General features: G+C 53.3%; 1 protein-coding gene across 2 annotated transcripts in view; it reads left to right on the forward strand.

Annotated features, from left to right (window-relative positions):
* The window catches only part of COL22A1 (collagen type XXII alpha 1 chain), a 249,235-nt gene extending 234,735 nt beyond the window's left edge, over positions 1-14,500 (forward strand). The window contains exons 57-64 of one of the 2 annotated variants that reach the window (XM_047727479.1): positions 594-665; positions 2,058-2,093; positions 4,696-4,740; positions 7,062-7,241; positions 8,419-8,485; positions 10,520-10,702; positions 12,277-12,354; positions 14,124-14,500. In XM_047727479.1, the coding sequence (XP_047583435.1) occupies positions 594-665; positions 2,058-2,093; positions 4,696-4,740; positions 7,062-7,241; positions 8,419-8,485; positions 10,520-10,702; positions 12,277-12,354; positions 14,124-14,311 (849 nt within the window). In that variant the 3' untranslated portion in view covers positions 14,312-14,500. Of the gene's footprint in view, positions 1-593; positions 666-2,057; positions 2,094-4,695; positions 4,741-7,061; positions 7,242-8,418; positions 8,486-10,519; positions 10,703-12,276; positions 12,355-14,123 lie in introns of those variants that run through there. The other variant, XM_047727480.1, reaches the window with a different exon arrangement.
* Positions 14,501-19,188: the final 4,688 nt, after the last annotated feature.

The following is a 19,188-nucleotide window of genomic DNA, read 5'->3' on the forward strand; positions in this document are numbered from 1 at the left end:
CTTTCTGTTAGACCAGGGATGGCTACACCAGCAGAGCTGAGCTCCTTAGCCCATGTAATGATATTTCTCAGAAGCTGTGGCGTGAGTCTGGTCACTGCTGATAAGACCACATAGGTGGGATGGGACAGGGCCATGAGCCTGGCTTCACACCCCGTGCAGAGCTGGCCCCAGAAGAGCTGAGTCACACATGCCCAGAAATGCTGGAATAGAAAGGGTCCCCAGAGGTGTTGCCAAAAAGCCATCCTACCAAACCATGAGCCTCGCTGTGCTCTTGGGAATCCGTGTGCTACCTTGCTGGTGGGCTCCTTGGAGAGACCACACACACTGCAGTGTTTCTGCTCAGTGATTGTCCCATGTTGCTTCTGTTGCTTTGGCTGGAAAGAGATGCTTCTAGTCTTGCTGCCAGCCCCACGGTGCTGTCAGCACTCACAGTAGCCACGCCTCTCCCCGACCCGCTGCCCTCCCAAACAGGAAAGGGGTGTTCTTGCTGTCAATGTCTCAGATCTTCAGAGTACAGCAGGGTTATGAGGTTTCCGAGTCTCCTCAGGTTGTCCCTTGACCTTGTGGAATCAATGCCTGTTCTCCCTCTGCAGGGCCAGAAGGGCAACAAAGGAGACCATGGCAGCCCCGGACTCCCTGGCTTCCTGGGTCCCCGGGGGCCTCAGGTAAGCTGAGAACTCCCTGGGGGCCAAGATCCCTTGCTCTGCGGGGAGGTTCAAGGGCAGTACGTTTCCCACCACCGGCTGTCCTTGGGTCCCCCGGCTCAGGTGGCGTCATGGGGTGTGTGGTCACGCTGACATGGTGGTTGGCAGGCAGGGCTGTGCACTGGCCAACACGGGAACTCAGGAGTCAGCTGCATGGGATTCTCCGCTCCACACTCCCTAAGTGTGGGACCTTGGGCAAGTCTCATAGCCTTTGTGCCTGAGCTTTGCCATTATTTCAAATGGGGATGTTAGAGCACACTCCTCTGATTCTAGAAGTTCAAGGGTCCTTCAAAACCACTGTAATTGTGGCCGAGTTTGGCTGTGGGGTCAGAACATGTGGGTGGGGTTTCCTGAGGCCACGTGGTCAGTTGGCACTCCAGCTGCTGCTTGAGCCCAGGCCTCCTGCCTAGAACGTGGGACCAGAGATGCTGCTGGGGAATCTTTGCTCGGGTTCTGGGCAGAGGGACACTGAGGGACTCAGACATGTCCCCCCGAGTTCCGGGTGCATTCTTCATGCCACAGTCCACACCGTGGGCTCCTGATCCCAGGCTCAGGGTGGTACATCCCATGCAAGAGTAGGAAGCATACCCATGTTCCGTCCACCTCTTCCAGTTTAATTCTGACCCCCGAGGGTGCCCCCACCACCCAGCCAGCCCAGCCACTCCAGCTGGCCACCTCTCTGTGGCCCATTTCTACCATGTAGTCCAAGCCAGACAAGGCTCTGGCCACCAGTTTTTTACATGAACCCATTCTCCGTGGCCCATCTAGAGGCCCGAGCATCCTCTTCCAATCCCCGCCTCCCTCGGCCACACAACAGCCAGCCACCCACACTTCCAGACTCCCAGCTCCTGTTCTTTGGTCACAGCAATAGCAGACAAGGTTGTGGGAAGGTACAGCTTCTACTCCCATTTTGCAGATGAAGAAACTGAGGCACAGCAAGCTTGAGGCAGTTATAAGGAGGATGTCCAAGGTCACAGAGCCAGTGGCTGCAGCAGGGTTTGAACCCGGACAGGCGAGCTCCAGGGCCCAGTGTCCCTGGCGTCTAATTTCACACTCTGAGCCTGCTTCTCGGGAGGACCCCCCACCACAATGAGACACTCTTGAAAGCTAGGGTCCTGGGGACCCTCATGGTAGAGTCCAGCCATCCCGTTGAAGAGGAGCCCAGAACCAGTGGCTCCCCCGCCCACTCTGGGGCCATTTTTGGCTGCCTGCTGCCCAGGCTGACTAGGGAAGCCTGTCTGCGATGTCCTTGGTTGGCCGGACCATTGATTGTCGTCTTTGCTGGAACATGACTTGAGTGGCAATGTCTTGGGGACAATGAGCTGGTACCTGATACTTGGTTCTGTCTCGTAGGGAGAGTCGGGAGAGAAGGGCGTCCCAGGCAAGGAGGCAAGTATGGCACGGTCTCTTCCCCTCAACCACCCTTTCTTGTGGGGGATGCAGGAGTGGGCAGTGACAGGCATGGGCTCGGCCGGGTCCCACCCTCTCTTCGGTGTGCTGCTGTCACCATGAAGATCCTGTCTAGTTTCACACAGGGACCCGCAGATGAGACAACTGGTCCCGGGCACCATCGTGACAGCCTGTCACTTACCTGGCTCTGGGTCCAGTCCATCAACAAGTCCTGTCAGTGGCCTGTCCAAAGTGTCTCCACTCTATCTGGCTCTCTTCTGTGAGGATCCAGATCCAGGCTGCCATTGTCTGACTCCTGCACGATGGCTGTGACCACCTACAGGCCCCTGTGTCCAACCTCTTCCCGTCCCCACAGTCCTTGCCTGCCTGCAGCTGCTCGCAGAGTGCACACGAGGTCATGCTGCTTCCCAGGCCAGCCTCCCCTCTGCCCTCCCATGCACCAGCAGGAGTCCAGATGCCCTGGCTGTCCACGCCAGCCTCCTTCAGCTTCTGAGCTCCAGGCGCTCTGGCCCTTCTGTTCCCCAAACATGCCGAGGGTTCCAGGCACTCTGGCCCTTCCATCCGACGAACGTGCTGAGAGCTCTCATACTCACCCGGGACGCTTTTTTCCAAAATCCCTCCCACCTCTCCCCACCCCTTTCTGTGCCTGACCCTACTCATCCTGAGGTCTGTGCCAAAATGTTGCCTCTTTCGACTTTCCTTCACGACCTGAAACAAAGGGGTGCCCAGTGTGCAGTGTCCCCGCACCCCGCTCTGCTGCTCAGAGCCCCACATCCCAGCACAGAGTAGGAGGCAGAAACAGTTGATGCGAAACAAAAGACTGAATGGACACGGAGAAAACAATGCTCTAGTTAACCACCTTGTCTGCTCCCAAGCCCGCACGCCCCCTGCATGAGGAAGACCCCTTCTCACTCTGCGCCTTCGGGTTACTTTCTCAACTCGGGGAGGGCGGCTGGTGACTCCGTGAGAGCCGAATCCAAAGGTCGTGCGTTTGCAAAGTGTTTGCCCCCATCCCAGCCAGGCTTTCCACTCACAGGCAGATCGCTGGCTCACTCACCAATACCTCCCTCCTCCCGCTCCCTGGATTGACAAGAGGGGAGATACCACCAGCTCCCCACTGTCTAGGAGCAGACCCTGTGTTCTGCCCCGAGCTGACCCACATGTCCCCCGTGTGAGCTCCTGCCTCCTTCTGCCCCTTGCACACCACGGCCCCTGGTCCTGTCTCTGTGCCTCCCAACACACAGTACGCACCTTCTCCGGGGCCTTCCAAAACACCTTGTTGTATTTCTATTAGAGACATAAAAGGGTCTGGCCTGTCTATGAGAATCAGCTGGGCCCATCTCTTGCTTGTGGGCTGTGGGCTGTGAACCCCGTGAAAACAGGGGCTATGAGCAGCCCCTGCATGAGGTGGTGCAGTGAATGGGGTCGGGGCTCCCCATGTCAAGCCCCACAGTTGTCTTCTTGAACTGAGTGCATGGTGGGGTTTGGGTGGACACAGCAGAGCCCAGGGGTGGATAAGCACAGGACCTGCCTTCCAGATGCTTATTGTCCAAGGGGAAACACCCCTGCCACCTCGTCCAGGGACAACGGGAGTTACAGGTCAGCTGGTGGCAGACGCTGGCCAGAGGGATTAACCAAAGCTCTGCAAAGAGAGGTGGCAGAGGCACTGGGGGGCAAAGTGGGATAGAGAGAGGTTCAGCCGGGGAGGGTCACAGAAGGAAAGAGGGAGTACCCTAGCAGTGGGAGCTACAAGGCCGTGTCCTCCAGCCCCAAAGTGACTGCCCTCCGGGAGGCATGTGCAGTACCTAGTTCTTAGGTGCTGGTAGTCAGGGAGGGCTTCCTGGAGGGGAGGCTTGAAGGGCAGGTGGGATTGATCGCGGACAGAGTGATAGTGATTAGTTGGCTTGACTGCCATGCAATTACCCTGGACTGGGTTGTGAGAAACAGACATTTCCCATGGTTCTGGGGGCTGGGAAGTCCAAGGTCGAGGCGCCCGCAGACGGTACGCCATCCTTCCCTAATTAGGCTAACCGGTTCCCTGGTCTCGACGCCTGTCTCCCTGTGTCCATCATGGGGCCCCCCTCAGGACCTTATCTACTCTTGAGTACCTCCTAAAGACCCCACCTACTAATTTATAGTCACCCTGGGGGTTCTGGCTTCAACATATACATTTGGGAGGCAAAGACATTCCGTGCAGGACAGCGGGGAGTGCACTGCAGGCGGCAGGAAGGCGGGCAGCAGAGGCCAGGAGGGGCAGCAGTCACGGAGGTCCTTCCAGTCAGTGGGAGGCGAGGTAGCCCAGGCCATAGGGGCTATCATGAGCCCCCATCGAAGTCCACGCCCTGTGGGGTCTCCTGAGTGTGTTTGGCGAGAGGGATCTATCCTGGAAAAGGCAGAGGAGGAACCCTGAAAGGGCTGGTGCCATAAGTCCAGGTGCACAGTGGAGGAAGGATGTGAGGTCTGCCGTGTCTGGACAGACAGAGGGGAGCTCCGGGGGCGGGGAGCGGCTGATTTCCTGGCACACAGGGTTGCAGATTGATGGCCCTGGTTCCATGACCATCCTCCTTTGGACTCTTTGCAGGGCGCACCTGGGAAGCCCGGGGAGCCAGGACCCAAAGGAGACAGGGTAAGTGGGGAGGTAGTTACAGAACGTGACCTTGCAGGGGGCTCTGTCGCTGGCGGTCAGCGAGCCACAGCCAAACCCAGAGAACTTGCAAGTCTGCTGCTCCCTGGAAAATCATTAGCCCACAAAGGGATGGTTGTAGTGAATGTTGTTATTTTCCTTTTTTTTTGGACGTTATTTTAAGGAGTAACATCATTGCAATTACAATTCAAAGGCGAGTGTTCTGAGACTTGTGACAGATTTCCCTCTCTCCCTGTACAAGCGCCTGGGCATGACGTGCTCAGCTCCCAAAATGCCAGTTTGCCAGGAGCCAGATTTGTCACTGGAGGTAACAAGGGAACAGATTTTTCCCATAATGTATCTCCTTGGCACCACACTCAGGAAGCCTTTCTTTACATTTCATTCCTCCAAAAAACAACAGGGGGAGTTTTTTTTGGTTTGGGTTTTCTTTTTTCTTCTCCAGAAATGCCAGTGGGGGGAGGGAGTGTCCTCCAATACTTGTGACAGCTGCTGCTCCCTGTAGAGGAATTAAACATCTCCTTGGCCCACGCCCTTCCATTCGGTCAGCCGTCCCCCGTCCCCCTCTCACACTGTTGCACCCCGTGAATGTCCCCACCACCACCCCTCCACCCCTGGCTTGTTTTCCATGGTCCTGCCAAGAATTTATCTCTGCTTTCTTTGCAAGTTGGATGGGGGAGGAGCTGGGTTTCTCTTGCAGGCCAGAGGAGATAGAGCATTGGAAGCAGAGTGTCAGAGATTGTCACCCTCTCTGTATCCTCCTTCCTTCTGAGTGACTTGATCCCTCTGCACTCTGGCCCTTGGTTCCTGAGGGTAGAGATGGGGAAGGGGGGTGTGGCTGAGAAGGCATTGAGGATCCCCCACAGCAGTGCCATGCAGGTGACCCTGGGAGCTCTGGCTGGCAGCCAGGGAGTTCAGAACACAAATAAGAATCTCTGCTCTAATACCTAATCAATAAGTGGAGAATCACCCTCTCATTGTTAAGTGGTTTCGTGGAACACTGCCAGGGAGCTGACGGCTCTTCATTCCTTCACACTCCTGGGAACATTGAAGTCTGGGACCAGTCCTCCCCCTGCAAAGTGATATTGAGACATTTAATGAATAGGAAGTTCTGTCCCGCAGCTATGATAGGGCCTTGGACTTGGGGAGCACAGAGCACCAGGACCATCACCGACCCCTGATCACTGAGATGACAAAGGTCCCATGAAACGCATCACATCTGAGAAATTTAAGTCAGGACTGTCCCTCAGATCCGGCTAAATTCATTTTAAAAATTCACTGTCGTTTATTTATTGTTGAAAAAGCAATACAGACCTGCAGTTAACCATTGCATTTTGCAAAAAAGCGGATGCAATGGAAAAGCAGGGGCTCCTCTACCTTGGTGCCCATCATGGCCCCCGTCCCCTTCCCAGAGTCCATCGCAGGACGTTTTCCTTCGTCCTCCAGAATCTGTGCATGCAGAACCGTGCGGGTGCCAGTGTTATAAATTTGCATTTGCCTTTTGTTAAAGCCCCGGGGCATATCAAACTTTGTCTGTCATTTGTTTCTCCTTGATAGGTTGGTCATAGTTTCATACCTGCAGTCTTCCCTGTCCTTGGCCCTGGGTCACGTCCCTGGCCATGCCCCATTTCTAGCTACCATCTTGCTTCCCCTCTCGTTTCCCCCCACTGCTACCTGCTTACATCCTGAACTCACCAGTGTGGCCACCTGCTTTGGACCCACCCACAGCCAAGTCTTGCTGGTCACACCCACAGGAGCGCATCGGGCAGAGGACTGGATGGTCCATTGGTCATCATGGTGAACAAATCATTGATCCGGGTCTTCAGAGTCTGGGTCAGAGATGGGGAGAAGAGAGTCCTGGTCAGTGTCATCCCATGTGAGCCCACAAAAGCCAAGAGTAGAGAGCAGGAGGTCACCTCTAAGTGGGGGAGCCTCTGCCGAAAGAGTAGCTGTGTCCGTCCAGAGCAAACTGGAGGAGGGGCCGCTTGATGGTCAGGCTCAGCGGCCAGCCTTCTCGAGGTGCACACATGAAGCCACACAAACTGGGATTGGAAATCAGACTTCTCATCTTGTCCTCTGCAGACTACCTTTGTGACGGTGGCAGGTGGCTTTGTGTCCAGAGCCCGTGTCCTCACCTGTTTTGGCTCGGAGACACAGGCTTGCCAGGACTGAGGTCTCCTGTCCAGGGCTCCAGAGGAGAGGACCTGGGGGCCAGGGGGATGTGCAGAGCTGCAGCGGGCCTGTCTACACTGGGTGCTCCTGCCGGTGCCCTGCTCACTGACATGCTGCTTCTTCCCCTCCTTTAGGGAGATCCCGGGAACAGAGGTGACAAAGGACCTCCTGGTGGGAAAGGCCAGCCTGGGGACCCTGGAATCCCTGGTCACAAAGGCCACACAGGCCTGATGGGTCCCCAAGGACCACCTGGGGAGAATGGACTGGCCGGGCCCCCGGGGCCTCCAGGCCAGCCGGGATTTCCAGGACTGAGGGTAAGGATGCTGGTATTCCTCAGACTTGTGGGGAGGGGCATGAAAGGACAGGCTTGTTCAGTGTTTTTTTTTTTTTTTTCTCAGAGCATAGTTTATTCTAGTGAGAGAACCCTTGTTTTCCACAAGCCTGTGACATGAGAAAAAAGCAGAGCCACCTGGGGTAGAAGTGGTTGGGAGGATGGGTTCTGGGTCCACGGGAGCTCCCCTTCCCCCTCAGCAGCCCTGTGGTTCCCTGGGGGCCCTCCTGTCCTCAAGAGTGAAGGTCTGGGTGATCTCTAGTGTCCCTGGCAGCTCTGAGGTCCTGCGGTTCTGTCTCTTTCGGGAACCTGGCTCCCAGCCAAGTCCGGGAGGGGGAACCGCAGGATGCGGGACGCTTCCATGGCCCCTGGGTCCTCGCTGAGTTCTCCTAGTCCTGCTGCTGTGGGTAGTGATGGAAGTTCTGGGATGAGCGTGGGAAAATGGACCAGAAAAGGGGGAAAAAAAAAAAAAAAGCAGAAGTAGTACCGGGAATCCATGTCCTTCTCATGCTGGGTACTGTCCCCAGTGCTGGGGCTGCAGACAGGAGCACAGGGAGACCCTCACCCTTGAGGCTGGGGACACTGCCCTGAAGGAGTCAGGCAAGAAGGAGGGGTCTGGCCAAGGTGGCGTGAGGGCTGCTCTCACAGATTCCTCTAAGAATCGCATGTCACCATGTGAGCCCGGAGACAGCACAGACTCACCAGCGTCTGTGAATCAGGCACCAGGAGGGTCAGGCACTTGGGTAAGGCCAAGGTGAACGGAGCAAGGAAAACCAGACTTGGGGAGCTGGGGTGGCCGAGCGGCTGGTGAGGGAAATCAAAGATGATTCCGTGGAGGAGGTGGCCCATGGGTCCCAGAAGTGGACGGGGCTTTGGCAGGGAGAGAAGCAGGGCTAGACCTCTCCAGTCAGTGCTGGGGAAATGGCTTCTATGGGAAGAAGCTGCAGCTAAGAAGTGGGAAGGGCGTGGAGAGGGTGATAGCAGAGGGCTCCGGTCACCAAGTCCAGTAGGAGGATGCCACCTTCGTGACCAAGGCAAAGGGAGGCAGTTCAGGGTGTGATAAGGATGGGACCAGGATAATGTGCTATGTGTTGCCTGTGTCCCTCCTGGTTTCCGGAGCCATCAGGGAGGTAAGTAATTCCACCTTCCCTCCCTTGCAGGGGGAGTCCCCCTCCGTGGACACCCTGCGGCGGCTCATCCAAGAAGAACTCGAGAAACAGCTGGAAAGTGAGTAGCTGGGCTTGACCCCAGCTGGACACACAAAGGTGTCTTGAGAGCCTGGGAAGCAGTCCCTTCTGCACCCTTTACTATATCCCCAGCGCAGTTTGGAAAAGGATCGCGGAGGGCAGCTCACGTGTAGAAACCATGCAGAACCACAATGAACACCGCGTAGGCTCGAGACACAGACCCCCCTCCAGAGCATGTCTTTACCTCTGCCTGAATGCCTCCCATCCCCAGAACCAGCTCTGCAACCATCGGTCATTTATCCTGTGCCCTCAGGCCTGAGGGGAGCAGGGAAAAATAGTGCTTTCATGGAACTAGCTTCTTTTGAATCGAACTGTACTGGTTTACTGTTAAATCCCACAGTCTTGCATGAGCCTGGTACATAGCAGGTGCTTGGGGAGGGAGCGAGGTCAGACGGTAGTAGTAACAGCAGCATGTGGGACGTGCCATAGGTCAGGTGGTTTCCTAAGTACTCACAATGGGGCTCATGGAAGGCTCCCAAAGAGCAGGAGGCATGTTTGAATGTTAGGAGAAGAGATGCCGTGTGATTTACCAGAAGGGGAAGATCGGATTGGTACCCGAGCAGGATCTGTGTGTAGGCAGCAATCCCTCCCCTCACCCACCACCTTCTCCTGAGAGGGAGCTGTCCCCACTTTCCTCTGTGCTGGAAGCTGTTAGGGGAGGAAAGTCATGGACAGTTCATGACAGGGAAGGTCAGGCATCCAGAACTCTTCCAGGACCCAGATAGACCAAACAGGAGGGTGCCTTCACTCATATGCTCATGTCTCATGGAGTTCTTTGCACCCACTGTATATCAGACTGTGAGTTGGGTCTGGGGACACAGCATTGGACAAGAGGCCCCATCCCAGCCCTCTTAGACTGTCCAAGTCAGAATGGCCCCTCTCTACTAACAGGAGAGCCCAAGATCACTACCTGGGACAGGTGGCAGGGGGCATGGGTTGAAGAAAGGAAAGCAACCATGGGCTGGATTGGCAATTGTCACTGGGCAGGTGGTGTCCTAAGGTCTCCCCCATGGGCATCTCTGAGCTCTGCTTTCTGAGTCTCAAGTTTACCAGAGACAGAAGTGGCTTCTGCCCTTGGGGAGTTTCCAACCCAAGAGCAGAGACAAGACGCATTTTGAGAAAAGTTCAGATGGAGCATCTGCTGGGCGGAGTCCTTTCTTCCAAACAGCGTTTCGAAGAGAAAGCATCAGTTCTACTTTAAGGATGCAGAAATCAGGGCTCAGAGAAGTGAACCCATTCACTCAGGTATCAGTACCCTGCCTGCTGTCTCGTGCAGGAAGACAGGAGGATGGTGCTCGTGGGAAGCCCAACCCCAGGGCACTCAGAAGACCCTGACTCCTCTGTCTTGGCTTTACCACCAAATTGCCAGGGCCGTGGGCGAGCCCCCAGCCTCTCTGGGCTGAGTCAGCCACCTGCAGGAAGAAGAGCTGGGCCTGACTTCGTGTGACCAGTCTCTTGGGGGCCGTGACATGCGCACAGTGTTCCCAGTGCAGTAGGAAGTCATGGGCTCTGGGTTTTTAGCCGGTTCTGTAGTCTTCCCGTTTTAGACATGTAAGGTTCCTCGATGACGTCATATCCAGCCCTGCGGTGTATAGATGAGAAAGGTGACTCTCCACAGCTCTGTAAGCCCCTGGGTCTCAGCCCCAGCCTTCCCTTCCCAGCAGACAATTACTGTAACTTCTCCTTCTGTTCCCGCTGCCAGTCACACTGTGGTTGGTGCTACCAGCGTCCACTGAGCACGGTCTTAGTGCCTCATCTCGCCTGCTTGTCCTCACGCCTGCCAGGTGATTCCATGGCCTCCATTCTGCAGACAAGGCCGTGAAGGCCCAAGGAGGTCGGCAGCTCGCTGGAGGCTGCCCTGGGACAGGCGAGCTGGCTGTGCTGGAGGGGGGCGATCTTGCTGGTGTTCTACGCTGCTTACCGTCTCCCTAGTTCTGAGCTGCACAGTGAGTTCCGGCCCGTCTCCTGTCCATCACCCTCCTTCATGAGCATCTCTGTTTTCCCTCTTCTGCAGCCAGACTCGCCTACCTCCTGGCCCAGAGGCCACCAGCACACGTGAAATCATCTCAAGGCAGACCGGGGCCCCCGGGGCCTCCTGGAAAAGATGGGCTTCCAGGCCGGGCGGGCCCCATGGGGGAGCCAGGACGGCCTGGGCAGGGGGGTCTGGAAGGACCTTCTGGACCCATGGGTCCCAAAGGTGAGTGGGGACCCAGAGGAGATGTGCTTGGCACGGAAGAGGGCTGGAAGGAACCACGCTCTGGCTAAATGTGCATAATTGGTCCCACTCTCCTCCCCTCCAGCTTGGTAACACTCTGCATTTGGCATCATATAATGTTTTCATATGTACAGGAGGATTTCATACTTGACATTTTTGTAGAAATATGCTTCTGCCAGGAGAGCGAACCAGCTCCCTCCCACTTCCTGGTTCTCTCCTAGAGCAGGGGAGACACAAAATGCCCTCTTTCCCTATCTGAGATTAGAGCTGGTTGAGGAGTGGGGCGTGCCCTCTCCGGGCACATGGGCCTTTGGACACCAGCTTGAGGATTGAACACAGTGGTTTGGAGCTGTGGCTAAAAGGGCTGCTACTGCTCCAGCTCTCACATAGATGTCTCACCTGGACATGGGCATTCTGGGCAACAACAGCAGGGCCATCACTGGGGAGTATTGACATGAATGTCCCTAATACCCTCCTCTTTCTACTTGCTGCTTCCTTACTAGTTATTCATTCATTCATTCATTCATTCATTCATTCCCTGTAATGTTTCTCCTACTAAAAATTCTTTTTCTTGAATTTGTGCTCAAGTCCCATCTCTCTTGGTTCATAAAACAAAATACATGACCTAGATGTCAACAAGAAAGCATAAAGCATAGGAAACCTGAGACTCGGACAGAACTGACCCCATGTGGCAGTTACAGCAATAAATGAGGTTGGTCTAAAGTCCCCACGAACTAGCAAAATTTCCATTTAGGTCACAGAAAAATATATGTTGCATAAAAGAGATTTCTGGAAACAACATGGCAAAAAAAAATGAATGATGAAAAAATTGAGACAGTTTAATCCAGTCTGTATGGTACTAACTCAAATATAGTCTTGAGTTTCCTTGTAACTCACCCTCGTTGTGCTTTGAATAAGAATGTTCTTGGTGCCCTGTTTCATCTCTTCCTGGATATGAGGCTTCCTGAGGGCAGACGTGTGGTTGTACATGCCCGTAGGACCTGGAGTGTTGAGTTTGTTTACTGTTATCACCCAGTTCCTACAAGTTCCAATGAAATGCTGCGAGAACACGGGAAGTGTAGGCAAGCATGAGTGGACATAGGTGGACGTGTGTGTGTTGGGGGAGAGTGTGTGGCCACAGGGACGCGTGTGAGTGTGCGCGGGAGAGAGTGTGTGGCTGTGCACACCTGAGTGCCCGTGTTTGAGCGTGTCTGTGTATATGAGTGCGCATATGTATTTGCTAACATAGGTGTAAGTGTGCATTTCTGTGCATGTAATTGGGCCCATATGGGCTTACATGTTGTGTCGCTGAGCGTGCATTTAGAAGGTGCTCACAGGCGTGTATCTGGATTGAGTGCACGCCTGAGTGTGAGTGTATGTCAGTGAGCAGGCAGGACTTCGAGTCCCAGTGTGTGCAGGATGTGTGAGCCAGGCTGGGCAGGTGGAAAGCTACAGGGCCCTGCGTTGACCCTGCCCCTGCTCCTGCTCTCTGGGCCCCTCCCTGCCTCTGCCCTCAGCCTGTGTCCCTCCCATCAGAGGTTACCTCTCTCTCACAGGTGAGCGAGGAGCCAAAGGGGACCCAGGTGCACCTGGAGTTGGCCTCCGAGGCGAGATGGGCCCGCCTGGCATCCCAGGTAGGGAGAGTGTCCGGAGTCTCGGGGTGGGTGGCCCTCTGCCATGGAGTGACGCATCGAAGCGCCCTGGGGACAGCTGGGAAGAAAGGCCGGGTTTATCTGAGAGGAGAGATGCTCATGGATTTGTTTTGATCGAATCTTTCTGAAGCGCCGGCTTCTTGACGTACTCAGCAAACTGTCGTGTAGCCCGTGAGTTGTTGAGGGTTATCCTGTGCAATGGTCCTGAGGAAAATGGACTTGGGGTTAAATAAGACTGGGGAACTGTGTGTCCCTTGACTCCTTCCCAGTGCTCGTGGATTCACCTATGCACTGCCTCATAGAACAAATGAGGTTTATTTTGTTTATGGCGACGTTTTCTCTACTCACCTGAATGTGCAGTCTTCTTTTCCACCACGCACATGTTGATGCCCCATTACCATTTCTCAGCATGTACGTGGGGGCTTGCCGGCCGGATGGCAGGGGGTGGTGAGGGCTCCCTGGGATGTGGGGCTCGGCGTTTGACAACCCAAACAAGGTGGGCGCATGGAAAGATCTTGGGGGCACAGCGACGTGATGGCCCAGGAAGGGGTACGAGTAGAAAGTGGAGGAAATTAGACTGATTTATTATTACCAAATTCCACCACACTGAAGTTCCTCTTTTTTTTTAATTATTTATTTATTTATTTATTTATTTATTTATAAACATTTATTTTTATCCCCAGGAGTACAGGTCTGTGAATCGCCAGGTTTACACACTTCACAGCACTCACCATAGCACATACCCTCCCCAATATCCATAACCCCACCCCCCTTCTCCCAACCCCCCTCCCCCCAGCAACCCTCAGTTTGTTTTGTGAGATTAAGAGTCACTTATGGTTTGTGTCCCTCCCAATCCCATCTTGTTTCATTTATTCCTCTTTTGATTTAATTCTAGTTTATATGATCACCTGAGGTCATTTCCGAATATGAGACCTATAGGTCATTCTAATTTTAGTATGTATAACTTCTTGACTTTCCAAATTTCCTGCACAAGATGTATGTTGCTACTCTCATTAGAGAAGTCAACCAGAAATACACATTCAGTGTTTATTTTTAACAACTTGCCTACTTTCCAATAGCTTCTAATATTAAGACAACTTTCTATTCTTTTATTTTTTTATTTTTTAAAGATTTTATTTTTAAGTAATCTTTGCATCCAATGTGGGGCTCAAAACTATAACCACAAGATCAAGACTCATGTGCTTCCCTGAATGAGCCAGCCAGGTGCCCCAAGAATATTTTTTAAATAAGGCAATTCCAAAAAAAAGATTAAGAGGCAGAAGAGAAACCGTTTCAGAAGAGGAAATTGTCTGAACGTGAGGTTGGGAGAATGACTGCTCTTCAGTGATTCTCCCAGGAGTCCGTGACACTGCCAGTCTCGGGCTTGATTGAGGCAAGACCGTAGATTGAATAACAACTACCAAAGCATTCGTGAATTTTAGGGTTCATGAAATGTCTAAAGATCTTTTTAAGGGGGAATATATACCTTTTGTTTGTTTCTTTTATAGGGAGACTCAGATTTTCTAACATGGAGACTTGAGAGGTAATAGGGTTAGCCATGCACTTAGCAATGGGCTTCCCAGTGGCCAAAGCAAAAAAGGACATAGATTGATTATATGGGGTATCTTCTCTGAGGACGTTTGTAGTCCTGAGCTCACACTGGGTGGAAGCAATGAGACCAGGGCTTGTCTGCCCCAGAAAGATCCTAAACACCTTCTGTTCTTTTTGTTTTTTGTTTCTTCTTGGACCAGGTCAACCCGGGGAACCTGGCTATGCAAAAGACGGTCTCCCTGGGGCTCCCGGCCCTCAAGGGGAGACAGGACCAGTGGGACGCCCTGGCCCCCCGGGCCCACCAGGGCCCCCTGGCCAGTGTGACCCCTCCCAGTGTGCCTACTTCGCCAGCCTCGCTGCCCGGCCTGCTAATGTGAAGGGCCCCTAGAAGATTCCAGAATGCCAGGAGGCAGTGGTGGATTTCTGAAACTTGAACTAAGAGACTGACAAGAAGCCAGAGGTCTTGAAACATGACAGCCACGTCTTTTTTCTTGATTTTATCATTTGTTTTTGTCTTATTTTCTTGAGAGACCTCAACATTATTATAACCAACAGATACTGCCGGTCGGTCAAATTATTATTAATATTATTATTATTGTTTATTATTATTATTATTATTGTTATTATTATTTCATATAATAATGCTCTGCGAGTTTTCCCCTCTCCTCTGAAGCTGGGAGAACTTGGTCACAGGGCACTGGGTTGTTGCTTGGTTCTTCTGACAGCCCCCATGTGACACAGAGCTGCCCATTCTAAGGAAATTTATGGTGCTATGAAACCCTGACCAGACACTCGCCAGATTTACCTCTTTCCTCAAAAGGAAACGGAGAAAAGGAGGCAGAGGGTTTTTATTCTTGGTCATGCCCAGAGGTTGCCACTTCCAGGAGAGACACATGAAGCAGGAGGAGAATGAACGTGCAGACGGAGAGAACGTCCTCGCTGCCCAGTGGGAAGTGCTCAGGGGAGCCCAGAATTGGTCCTCGGGGAGCCGACTCAGCCACCACCTCACTGCTTCAGGCTCTCGGAGGCAAAATCTTGGCGCTCGAGTTGGCCAGGCTTCCTGGCATCCTGTGTCTCGCCAAAGACAGAGAAGTGGGTGTGGAGGAGGCATGTTCATCTGGCTTTCTGAGCCACGGATGGGACTCCTTCAAGCTTCTCACCGTCGGTCTCCCTTTCATTGTGAAATAAGAGGATCCCGTGACCACTGCCGTGTTTTCCTGAGGCTGGGTCTTTGGCCAAGGTACTGGCCAGAGCTGGGAGGTCTGTGCCTCCAGGGCCCACCCTGGAAATAAGGTGCGTTGAGTGTTTGTGTGTACCTGACACGCCCCCATGAACAGGTGCTCAATAAATCCAAGTTTCCTCCTCAGTTCTCAAGATGATTCCTTTCTTTTTATCTCTTTCTATTTTTCTTTAAAGACTTTATTTATTTATTTGAGAGAGAAAGCACGGGCTGGGGGAAGGGGCAGAGGTGAGGGAGAAGCAGGCTTCCCACCGAGCAGGGATCCCAATGCGGGGCTCCATCCCAGGACCCGGGGATCATGACCTGAGCCGAAGGCAGACGCATAACCAACTGAGCCCCCCAGGCGCCCCTGATGATTCCATTCTTACCTCCGGCATCCAACTGTGTGTGAACCCCTGAAGGTCTGGGATGAGTCATTTTCCTCCGGGGAGCCTAGAGCCTCAGGTTCAGGCCCCACTGAGGCACACGAGGGTGAGTGAGCATTCTCCTGCCCTCCTCTGGGGCAGCTCTGTCTTCTACATTTTGGCAGACCAAAATGGCCATTTCCATGTGCACATCCATGTAGGGTCATAGTAGGGAGGGATTGTAGCAAGGGGAGGGTTGGCTACAGGGAGACTTGGGGCCTCACCCTGCTAAAGTATGTCCAGAGACCTGCTGATTCACTGCAGGCCTGGGGGAAATCATGGGCTAAGTGTGGGTTCATGTCCCAACTAACCGACTGGTTAAATGAAGGACCCATCCCTTCCTTGGTCATTAACCCGGCCCAGACTCACAAGGCATGTGCTGACCTAGCCCTTCCTTTTTATCACCTCTGTGCCACATGCTTCTGATCTGGGGACTAAAGTGCTGGAAGGTTCCATGTACGGAGAAATATATTGCAATGATTTTGAAACACGGTCTGAAGCTGCTCTCTCCTTCAGACGTCGATGCTAATTCTGGGGTGGATGCGGGTCAGGGTCTGAGGACAGCTGTTCTGCAGGGCCTGTCCGTGCAGAGGGCCTCCTACGGGAGCCGTTCCCATGCTCACCTGCTCGGAGTACCCTCACAACCACATGAGACACAAGGACTTGTGGAAACGGTGTCAGCAACCCTAGAAATCCTCCCATCCAGGGATATAGCAATTTCTTGTGACTCGGCGTGTCCATATGTAAATATAGAACGGAAAACACGTGGTGATAGGATATTTACCCTGACCACACGCATTGCCCCATGGTGTTTACTGTTCTGTTTCATTTTTTAAAAATGCTCATCACAGCCCACTGACTAGATGTCATGACCCCCCAGTGGTTTTGAAAGATAGTACTCTTGTCAAGAGGGAGACTGAGGCATAGAGAGAAACCTTGGGCCACAGAGCCTTGGGTAGAATCCAGTCCTCTGAGGCCTTGAACACTTTTTCTCTTCACGTTGCATTTGGCTCCTGAATTTTAAGTCATTCATCATGTATGCTAAGAGTGGATCAAGAAAAAGGGCTTATAACTCAAGAAGAATGACCTGGTAAGACCAAAGTCTGTTTTGGTCAGTGATGTCTCAGACGCTGGGGTGGGACAGTGAGAAGAGTCTGGGCATTCCTCTTCCGGGGGCCTTGGAGACATTAAGCTCCTGGTGTGGCTCGGGAGTGGCTGTGTCTGCAGACAGAGGGGGGAATGCATTGTCTGTTCTGACCCTTTTCCAGGCATAGGGCTTGATGCGTTTCTGGAAACGCATGAAAGCATCAGCACGATTGAGTATTTCCATAGTTTCCAGTTTAGAATACATTAGTATGGTAGACATGAGAGTGTGTGTGGGGGGGAGGTAGAGTTGGAGGGAGGCCTTAGAAGACAGGACTCCCTTAGAGGATTTCATCAGCCTCTCCAGGAACCCCTCTCAGAGATGCGAATCCAGGAGCACGACCCCCTGTGAGCAGGCTCTGGGGGGGTGGGGGGCAGTGATGATGGACTTGTGCTCATGGTGCTCACGGTGCCTGGACCAGGAGCTACAGAAAGTTGGAGCCATGAGTGAAGAAATGCAAGAAAAAATAAAATAAAAATAAAATACAAAATAAAATAAAATGAAATATTTTATTGGCTCAGTCAAGTGTCTGACACTTGATCTCAGCTCAGGTCTTGAACTCAGGGTTGTGATTTTAAGCCCAGTGTTGGGCTCCATGTTGGGCATGAAACCTGCTTAAAAAAATAAACAATAATAATATATAAGTACATAGAATATATAGAGTATGCATATTTAGTAAGTGAATGAAGAATAAAATATATGTATAAAGAAATGCGGCAGGGCATTCTAAACCAGGCTCTTCTGCGGCCCTGGGGGGCTCTGGAGGGGCCTTGTGAGTAGCTGGGAGGACAGAGGGACAGAAGGGGCTTCAGGGCCCCCAACCAGGAAAGTTCTCACTGTCTCTCTTGCTGCTTTGAAAAGCAGGTGTTCTCCACATTTTGGCACTCCCGGGCCCTCATCGTCCCTGCTGTGCGTGGGCCTGTCCCAGAAGTCCATCCTGTGCTCTCCGTGCTTTGGCCTTGTGGCTGTCCCAGGGTCCTAGAGGCCTTCCTGCCTAGAAGCGGCTGGTTTCTGCTTAGGGCGACCCTCTGTCGTGGGATGTGAGTGCACAGGAGGAAGGCGTCCGCCTCCCTCGCCCTGGATGACTCATTCTGAGGGACCACTGCATGGCTCTCAGACCGTCCCCAGGCCAAGGGAACCCAAGCAGCCCGCAGTGGTGATCTGCCCAATAACCCGCTGCTGCAGCTGTCTCTGCCTCCCTGCTGTCTCTCCGACAAACCACCCTGCATCCTTGGATCAGGCTCTCTTTCAGGGAAATCCCTGATGGTCCCTTGGGAACAGCTCTTCTACAGACCAGGACATCGGAGAATCTGAACAGGAGGGTCCTGGTCCATGTCCTCGCAGCAAACATGCGGTAGGCGGGCAAGGATCCACAGAACTCATGAGTTCTGTTCTGGGGCAGCCTGGTTGGCCATTTCTTGTCTCCTGGGACCATCCCCAGGACCACAGAGCAGGGGAGCCCTCACCTGTCATCACATTAGGCTTAGTTCCAGGAAGCTGCCCGCCTGCTTCCTCAAATAGCCTTTGACGTGGGTCTCCATTGAGGCCATCTGTGCTCAGACCAGGGCCCCCCACCTAGGACATTGTTGTCCCTCTGGCTCAGAGGAAACACTCAGATCTGCTTTATGTAGAGAAGTGTCTGCTGGCCCTCCCTGCTCCCCGGGAACTGGCTATTTTCCTTGCTTCTAAGATCTCAATTGGCTTTAAATTCCATATGTTTATTTTTCTTCTCTTCTCCATGGCTTACTGGAAATTTTTCAGCACAAGGCAGCCAGCGGTTCTATCCTACCCTTCCCCCACCTCTTCAGGAGTGTTGACGTCTGGAAGCCACAGTAGGGAGGGAGCCCCCTCACCAGGGTGACCATGGCGGGGTGGGGGCAAAGGCTTTCCAGATTAACTCTATGTGTCACATGCATTTCTGTGATCCTTGGATGCTAAAGGCTTCCCATGAGCCGCAGAAGAGCATGGTGTATCTAGGGAAGCCGAGAAGGAAGCTGTGAAGGGCCATAGTCAGGACCTTCACTTTCTCCCTGTAGTGTGGCCCTGAGAGGTCATTGGTGCTCCCTCGATCCACTGAGTGGACGAAGTCCCAGCATGTGAGTGAAGGACAGGGCCAGAGACACCTGAGTTAGGCCCTAAACTCAGATGATCAATAGAAATCCTCAGGTAAGAGGAGGTTGGGGTGGAAATTTCCAGATCATGGGAGCACCAGCAGAGTCTGAGCACTTGGAACAGACCTTTCTTCCAACACCTGCCATGCACCCTCGGGTGGTCGGTGCCCTCAGGGAGCTATCATATGGTGATGGGGTTCGACACCGCAGCAGGAGGGAGCCCAGGACGAGCTGCCAGCTGGTGAATCTGGTCTCCACTGTGGGGTGGGCCAGAGGCCAACAGGATGTGGGAAGGGCTCCGTTCCCTGAGGAGGTGGAATTTAAGCTTGTCCAGGACATGTTGAAATGCAGAGAGGAATGATTCGC

This window comes from Lutra lutra, chromosome 4 (assembly GCF_902655055.1).
Source record: "Lutra lutra chromosome 4, mLutLut1.2, whole genome shotgun sequence".
NCBI classification, from domain to species: Eukaryota; Metazoa; Chordata; class Mammalia; order Carnivora; family Mustelidae; genus Lutra; species Lutra lutra.